This window comes from Borostomias antarcticus, assembly GCF_949987555.1.
Source record: "Borostomias antarcticus genome assembly, chromosome: 14".
Lineage (NCBI taxonomy): Eukaryota > Metazoa > Chordata > Actinopteri > Stomiiformes > Stomiidae > Borostomias > Borostomias antarcticus.
Genome location: NC_140247.1, coordinates 23,660,082 through 23,669,157, shown reverse-complemented (window position 1 = coordinate 23,669,157; position 9,076 = coordinate 23,660,082). Strand labels below are relative to the sequence as shown.

The 9,076-nt window shown below is 50.1% G+C and overlaps 1 protein-coding gene across 1 annotated transcript in view; it reads right to left on the bottom strand.

The window, feature by feature from the left end:
• Positions 1-501: 501 nt before the first annotated feature.
• Positions 502-9,076, bottom strand: part of kdrl (kinase insert domain receptor like) — a gene marked incomplete at its 5' end in the record, with an annotated part of 46,670 nt that continues 38,095 nt past the window's right edge. Inside the window, 7 exon segments of the mRNA XM_084448648.1 lie at positions 502-1,305; positions 3,515-3,618; positions 4,224-4,302; positions 5,208-5,332; positions 8,419-8,421; positions 8,423-8,499; positions 8,502-8,524. Coding sequence (XP_084304774.1) covers positions 1,119-1,305; positions 3,515-3,618; positions 4,224-4,302; positions 5,208-5,332; positions 8,419-8,421; positions 8,423-8,499; positions 8,502-8,524 — 598 coding nt within the window. The 3' untranslated portion in view covers positions 502-1,118.

Genomic DNA, 9,076 nt, shown 5'->3' with positions numbered 1-9,076 from the left:
GGCGCTCTAACATCATCTCAATTTCTCACTCTGGCATAACAAAAATACACAGAGTTGAGGTTTCTTCTGGATCTGGACCGCGTCGGGTCAGAAGAGGGGATCCATATAGAACTCCTCATTCAGAATGCCTTCACGCTAGAGATGCCGTGTTAAATCCAACGCCGTCTGGTCTGGTCTCACGCTCTGTCCTACCCAGTTCAAGAAGCCAGGACTCTATGAGGGCTACAGGCTCCAGACTTCAATTACCCAGCAACCCCTCCTGTGTGGCCTGTTTTCACATCACATAGGCTTTTGCCGAATTCGCTAAATCTGCTAAAAAATATCAACATTCTGGTCAGTGGTCACAATATCTCAATATCCTTTATGACTGACACCCCCCCCCCCCCCACCCGTAAAATAATAGAAAAACAAATTACTTTCCAGTTTCCAAATCTATAAAACATTTATACAGAATTAAAATAGTATCAATAAAAACAAGAAACCCAGTTATACTGTCTCCGTTCCTCTCTGCGTTTTGTATGAAACCTGTCGGTTTCAATCTTAGTCTGTCCTACATAGCTGGAAGCGCTTGTGCATCGCTGAGTTCACAGTAGATTGGGGCCGTTCCTGAGCCTGTCTTTAGCTGTATCTGTGGCTATCACAGTGGGACATATGGAAGAGACCAGCAGCACCAGGATGTATCTCTGGACAGATAGACACGGACAGACAGACAGACAGACAGACAGACAGACAGACAGACAGACAGACAGACAGACACAGACAAGACTGAACTAGGGAGTCTGGGAGTCGGTCTGACCAGAGCTCTCTTCTTCCTGTAGACTGGGCTCATAGGGAGATGCCAGACGCTGGATTAAGAGTCAAGATTAAGAGAAAGCTGTCCTCGGTAACAAATCCTCCGTTGCAACTAGAGCGCTGGTCACACCTGTTTCTTTCTCAAGCCTCGGCCGAGAGGTACGACTTTGAAAGGATGCTAAAAATGAGGAAGGCTGTGTGATATCTGGATATCTGTGAAGACCAGAGTCTGAGCCGGAACAGAGGAGAGGTCACTAGGATCCTCCTGGGTAGTGGGGCTGGTGGTGGACTGTATCAGGGTGGCGATGGGGGGCGAAGGGGTGGGGTTACACCGGTGGGGCGGAGTAGCGCACCACGTAGTTGTAGTTGGGGGGGGGGCTGTGGCACTCCAGGCCGGGGTCCAGGGACGAGTCGTCCAGACTGTAGTCCAGGGAGGGAACGGCCGGAGGGTACTTCTCCCCCTTCTCTCCGTCCGTCAGCACACACTCCTTACTCTTGCTCACGGCCTTCATCCTGGAGACGGAGAGGAGCAACAGAGTTAGGGTTACGGGGGACAATATAACATTTTCATACATTCCTGTGACCAGAGTTGGCCAGCCGGGCCAGGCGATGACCCAAAGCACCGTGGCAGGACAGAAAGCCCGGCTCTAGCTGACGGCCGATAACTCAGGATCAGAGTTTCTCTTGCGAGTGGCGCGGGACAAACTGCTGGCTCCGTCCATATGGAACGCAATCAATCACGCTCTGCCTTCTCTTCCTGCCGTCAACAACGCCTGCTCCTGTAAACGCTCAGATTATGAGTAATGGCCTCCCATTGTCTCTGGGTTGCTAAGGCTTCCCAGCAGCTCCGGGGGGGGGGGGGGCACAGAGTCAGAGCCCGGTGGGATGATCTCACACCTCGCTAACAATCGCGTTGTATGTTGGAAAGCCCACTCCAAAATCGATTAGTGCAATTTGTATAGGTGAGTCATGCCCAGGCAACAATAGTACAGGGTTGGATAATGCACCACACCCCCACGCAGAGAGGGAGAGGGGGGGGGGGGTGAGAGAGGGAGAGGGGGGGGGGGGGGTGCCAGGTGGAATTCTGCAGAACTAAAAGTGGGTGTGAGGAGAGGAGATGTTACTGGGTAACTGGCGAGGCCCTTGTAAACCCTGGCGAGGCCAAAGGTGTCAGTGATGGAGCAGCAGCCCAACGAGGCGGTTCCCTCCCCTCCCTCCCCCTATAGATGATTATCCCCTGCGTGCCTGGTTGCCGTCCCCATGGTTAAAGGCCCTGGCAACGTGGGTCGTGTGGCTGTACCCCGCTGTCGGTACCCAGAGCCCAGCGGTGTGGGCGGGCGGGGGCGGGGATGAGGAGGACTGTGTTAAAGTGTGTTAGGACCCCCAGAGGCCAGCGTTATGAAGCATTTGATGAGGAGCGCTCTGTTCTCTGGTAAAATGTGTGTGTATGTGTGAAACCGAGGTCGCTGAGGGGGGGGGGGGGCGCAGAATGTTTTTAATCAAACCAAGGCCTCGCGGTGGGTTCACTGGGGGGTCCGAGGAGTGTCATTAATCATGGCAAAAGAGAGCGGCTCCATAAATTCATATCAACCCCCCCCCCCCCCCCCCCGCCACCCCACAGATGTTTCATGTTCCCATTTTGCCAGTTTAGGATTTTAGCTTTTTTGTTGTTTTCCTTTGTAAGCTGTGCTTGCTTGTTTCTAAGATGTTTTGGCTCCACTTCTCTGGAAGTGGAATACAGCTCATATTGAGTCAGGCATTCGAGGGTTTTGGAGTCAGGCTCAAATCTTCTAATGGGGCTCTGTGTGATTGGCTGCACTGGTACTAGATGACCAGTCCAGCCCAGGATGCATTACAGCAAAGCAGTCTTTTGTTTCAGCTCTGAAGCTGTTTTCTTGGGGAACAGAGACACCGTGCCATGAGGGCTACAGGGTAACGACTGAGTCAAGGGGTGTGGCCTTGCAGATTAACCCCACAGTCTGCTGCAGCTCAGACCCATTAAGCATCTACTGTACACAGAGAGACCAGAGCCATTAAGCATCTACTGTACACAGAGAGACCAGAGCCATTAAGCATCTACTGTACACAGAGAGACCAGAGCCATTAAGCATCTACTGTACACAGAGAGACCGACGCTGTGGGGAGACATCCAGAATGGATTTTTCTTCGTGACGGAGCAGATCTCCTCTCTCTGACTTGACGCACGGTTCTGAAGTCCGTCTTTAAACGTCTCCTCTGTCACAGCTGTACCACACAGACCCCGAAAAGAGTGACGTATGAAAACACCACCTCTACTCAAAGAGGTGAAAGCTCTTCAGCAGCTAACTTCACCACATCTCCGTCAGGCCTAGCGCCCTTTTAGCTTTTACCCTCTGAGTTTTATTGCAGACTCTTAAAAACAGCCGAGCTCCAAGTCACACTTCCACTCCTCTTTTGTTCTCTGGCTTCTGGGTTGTAACCTTGGGGGCAGTATCCCTCCCGCCAGTCCTTTGTCTCACTGGCTCTCTCGCATGGTCTCTTTTGACAAAAGGGAAAACTAGTCATTGAGGTTTGGGTGTGAAACGGGCCGTGCGTGTGCGTGTGTGTGTGTGTGTATGCATGTGTGTATGACAGCCTGCATTCCAGCCCAGCGGGTGTGTTTCCAGGGCTGCCTGACCCTGTGTGTGTGTGTGTGTGTGTGTGTGTGTACAGTATTGGGGTGTGGGGGATTAGGTGCACTCACGCCAGGGCCATGATGCTGAGCGGTCGGCATGCCAACGACTCCAGACGCTTCAGAGTGTTCATGTCGTCAGAGGACAGACCCATCCCGCTGTCTGACTGACCCCCCTGCACACAGAGAGAGAGAGAGAGAGAGAGAGAGAGAGGGAGAGAGAGAGAGAGAGAGGGAGAGAGGGGGAGAGAGAGAGAGAGAGAGAAATAGAGGCACGGAGAGAGACAGAGAGAGAGGGAGAGAGAGAGAGAGAGAGAGAGAGAGAGAGGGAGAGAGAGAGAGAGGGAGAGAGTGAGAGAGAGAGAGAGAGAGAGAGAGAGATAGAGAGGGGGAGAGAGAGAGAGAGAGAGAGAGAAATAGAGGCACGGAGAGAGACAGAGAGAGAGGGAGAGAGAGAGAGAGAGAGAGAGAGAGTGAGAGAGAGAGAAATAGAGGCACGGAGAGAGACAGAGAGAGGGAGAGAGACAGAGAGAGTGAGAGACAGAAATAGAGGCACGGAGAGAGACAGAGAGAGAGGGAGAGAGACAGCAAGAGAGAGACAGAGAGAGGGAGAGAGACAGAAAGATAGAGAAAGAGAGAAAGAGGGAGAAGGAGTGAGTGAAAGAAAGGAGTCAGTATCCCCAAAATACACATTTTTCATTCTCCTTCCAGTGTGTGAAATGTCCGATATTTCCCCACGGTAACGGGGACGGTTCTGTCCCTGAGGGTTTGAGTCGTCTACCTCGTGGCCCTCATTCGTCCCGTTCTCCATGGTAACCTCGTCAAACGTCTTCACACTTGCCGGACGAATCTTAATGTTCCTGAAGGGGTGAGATTGTCAACGTCAGATCCCCAAACGTCCAGAATAAGCACTGATTTAAAGTCCAGGATTACACAGGTGCCAAGAGATGGACTTCAATAACACATCAGTGGGAACATAATCAATTTGAACAACAATTACACAGTGTCAGTGAAAATGTTCTTTGTAAAGTAAACCCCATATTTATTGTACTTTTCAACACCGTGAGAACTAGCTGCCTAATTCGGCTTAGAGGATAACTGTCATTACTACATTTCAACACCTTCTCAATAAACACACGCGCAAGGACCTGTGAAAATACAAGCACTTGACAAATATTATCTTAAGTGGACGTAAATCTAGGACCAGCGGTCTGAAATTCCTTGAAGGGGCCACCGTGCTACAGAGCGCCGATGTGCCCTTATCAAACGCCAATCAGGGTTCCACAGACCCACACGCTCTCCTTTTTCATTACACTGTTCTCATGTACTTACATGAACAGAGATTGTTTTTGGACATGGTGCAGAATAAAGTGAGACGACCATGATTTTTATCTTAATAAAATATACTGTGTTCTGTTGAACCAATTCAGAGTAGAGCGAGAGAGTGTTGTGGATCCTGAAGCCAACAGACACACGAAGAAACCACATTTTCTCTGTTGGGATTGGAAACATATTGTGCGAGGTTCAAGCCTCACGGCTGGAATTTTATCTGTGTTCTAGCGGAGAGTTGTTTAAAGCCCTGATCCGCGGCGTGTGAAGCGGCTTGTTTATTAACTGCGCGGTGCTGATTCACACATGGCTGGATCAGGGCTTTGAACAGAAAGAGACGAGAGACCCGTGTGATCTGCCCGTTGGGTTTTCAGGGTTGTATATATTCAGTGTTGCGTGGCCCCCTCCCTCCCTCCCTCCCTCCCTCCCTTCTCACCAGGTGCTGCCAGACTCGCGGTGGGACAGCGGCCGGGCGAGGGCGTCCTCGGAGGCCGCCGGGCTGGAGGGGTCTCCCGCCTTGGCCAGCAGGGCTGTGTTGATGGGGATGTAATGCTTCCCTTCCTGCACGGGGACCAGAGGAGGAGAACCCGTCAGAACGGAGAGCACGCGTGAGGAGAGGGCATCAGAGAGCTTCGCGCTGCGCTAACACCCCGGGGACATGCAGGCGCCCGTGGCAGCGGGCCAAAGACACCAAGGTCACGCCTAATAAATCCTGGGAGGAATGCCTGGGAGCCTCGGACGGAGAGAGACGGGCGGGCTGACGGCCTGGTGAAGGCCTGACTGGGAGACCAGAGGACCTCTGTGTAACAGACCTGTATTAATGGTGGGGGGGGGGGGGGGGGCGCTCTTTCTGCCCGGGGGCGCTCTTTCTTCAGGACCGTTTCCCATGCGGATGGTTTTCAGCGAGAGTCATCCGTAATGTTCCGCTGCGTGTCTTTATGTGGTGCGGTGATGTCTGGCTCATCTCCCAGCACGTTTACCGTAGGACGTCGGTGCTATTGTCTGGCCTAATGTGATTCCTCAGCACGCTGTCCCCACCTGTCTGTCCACCAGCCCGCAGCTGATGAAGTCTCTGGGACCGGTCCTGCTAAGAGGTCAAGCGGGGAGCTATCTGTATCTGTGAGGCTCTGTGGTGTCTTCATCATTCTCTCCGAGCCTGAAACCTGCCCTCTTAAGTACCTTTCTGGGTATTAAATGACCAGAAGTGAGCGTGTTGTTCTTGGGTGGGAGACGGGCCAGTTTTCCATCAGTAATCATAATTGCTGTTTTTTCTTCTCCTCTCTTGGTTTCCATCTCTGGTTTTTAATATCTCATTGTCGTACCCTTTCCATGAAACCAGACCTCGCTTTGTTTGAAGTGTTTTCATTTCAAAATGTCCTATGTTACATATATATAACTGTCCCATAGATATACGTGTTCAATCTACTCAGCTTTCAGTATGTGGTCGAGGCTAGTCAGGAGAAGTTGATTTGTCTGAAACGATTTAAACCAAATAATTTGTAACGTGAACATGGGGGATTACATGGGGGGACAGTCAGCAGCGTCGGTATCAGCTGAATTATTCCATCATCACTCTTCCAGGTCTTTGAGTCATCTGTCAGTTTGTCATAAGAGCGGGATCCTCCTTCTTACTGGCTGTGCAGTTGATGTTACTGTTGTGAAATACGGCCCGTATTCCCCTCCTCTCTAATATCCTTCACGTTCGCAGCCTCCCACCACAAAAGACAGCCCCAAAGATATTTGCTCAAATAGATCCTAAAAAAGGCCTCTGACGTTACATCACGGTTGTAGAACAACTTTGTTTTTCCAACATTTTTTTTCAAGTGTGGTTCCTCTTCGTGCTCAGCTGCGGCCGGGATCAAAGGCAGGCGATAAGCTGTGTTGAGTGTGACTTCCCCTCCTAGCGACTCTGGGCACCCCCCAGGGCTGAACCGCACCCCCCCCCCCCCCCGCCATTGCATCATCTTCAAGCAGCCGCACTACTTCCTAAACGTTTGCCATGCGAGTGACTCATTGTCCGGATCCAGTGACTAATTTCATTGTTAAAAGTGGTTTAGTGAAGACAATCTATGGCTGGAGGCCTGGGGTTGTGGTATCGTGGCGTTCGAGGTCTTCAGTCTCCGCCTCCACGACTTGGAAGTGGCTCTGGGCTGGGCTGTTGCCTTAGCTGCACATATCTGTTGGTCACGTGCCTTACATATACATGGTTGCTAGGCTAGGCTAGGGAAAAAAATGTCTATAAAGAAATTGGAGGTTCTCATACAGAATTCTAAGACCAAGAAGAGAGCATATGATATCAGCCCTGTTTTAGATGAGGCTCACAGCCTTTTTCTAAATGATTTTACGCCCTTTTTAAACCTTTAGATCAGCCATCACCAACAGGCGGACCGCGGTCCGGATCCGGACCTAGAAGCCATCCAATCCGGATCGCGTCTATAACCCGATAAATCAATTTCTCCCTTTTGACGGAGCGTAGGCAACTAGTTTGAGCCTGCGCAGTCTTTGTAGTATATTACGGCATTTGTTTACTATCTCACGCGTCGCTAGCCAATCGAATCTGCGTGTTCATTGCCTGACGTCAACCAGTCTACACGTGACAGCCTAGCTATCCTTAACGTTACTGTAATCAGAGCGATTCCTTGCTAACATTAGTTGGAGTTGGACACTGCATGACCAGAGAAACGTAACAACAAATGAAGAGGGAAGTGAGATACTACAAGACAGAAGTAACTTCAGTCTATACATGCCGTGCTCTAAAATAAGAAAAATAGATGTTGAAAATAGGGCGTTCCATCAAGAATGGACCGAGTTGTATACATTCATTCTCACTGCGGGTATCTCTAAACCTGTTTGTCTCATATATTTCAAAAGCTACCTTGTTTTTAAATGTAGACCTCATTTTACTCAAGTTTATAGTAGCCTACTTTTTATTTAATCCCTCCTAAATGTGAAATCCCTCCTAAATGTGAAGTGTCAGGTTGAAATGTAGCCTACATCATTTGATTTTAAAGTAAGTTGCAGATATACAACTAAAGTGAACAATATTTTAACTTCCATGCGTATTTCACAGTAACATACTTGCTGCTATATAATTTGATAGGAATATGCAAGGAAACAAATGTGTGTTGAGGGCATAACAAACGCACGCATCACCACCGGACCTGGCTTGAGGCCATTTTGTCAAAGTTGACCTCTTAGAACTTGACTTGATTACCCCTTGCTTTAGATCCTCCAATGCTGCTCTTTTAACCGTGCTCAAAGTACTCCACAAAAACGGCGAAGCAGCTTTCATGTATTATGCAATATTGTGGCCCACCCTGCCAAAGTATATCAAACAGGCACGTTTGGTGGAATGCTTTTAGCTAGAGCCTGTGTTTATTTAGTTGTTTATTATTTTGTTATGTCATTCCATGTTTATGTTCAAACTCTTCGTGATATCTTCATGTTATTTATTCCTTTCAGGCGGTTGTATTTACTTTGTTCCTGCCATATTTGTTCTTGTTTTATTTCCTCACACGTCAAGCACTTTAGGCTGCATTTTATGCATGAAAGGTACTATACAAAGGAATAAATGAATGAATGAAAACTTTTATAAATAAATTATTATTATGATTATGATTATTATGGGTGTGTTTGTTTTGTCTCACCTGCCTGCACGCTGGCCTGTAGCAGGTCTCCCAGCCGCTCCACCAGCTCAGTGAAGGTGGGGCGCTCCGCTGACTCCCCTGCCAGCAGTCCAGCATGGTCTGGTATCTGAGAAGCAAACAAACACACACACACACACACACACACACACACACACACACACATACACACAAACACACCAGGTCAACATTACAAACAAACAGACCCAGAACATACTGTACAGCAAAGACACAGTGAGCCCAAGCACATCGCCATGGAGTCCCTCACGTCCATCGCTGAGGAGCAGACAGAGAGCCTGCTATGCTCTGCCCTCTAGGACCCGTCTCCAGACCAGGAGGACATGTGGACGGACGCTGACGCAGACCTGACCCGTAGGTACGCAGGACACTCCTATGCTGTGCTACTGTACATCCTGTCCTCTCTCTTCCACAGACCCCCGTGGTCTTAGGCGGTGGTCTCCGGTTCCCTCGCGGCCTGGTTGTGAACATTAGGAAGAGCGCAGAGAGCCCCCCAGGCGGGTCTCTGACGGACGGTCTCCGTCCACATGGGAGGACCCGGCCCCGGCCGCCTTGACAGCTTCCACAGCGCCGCCCCGTTAATGGACCCTTTCTCTGGCGCTTGCGTGGAGGAATTCAGAAGTGGAACTGGGGGCGACGGGGG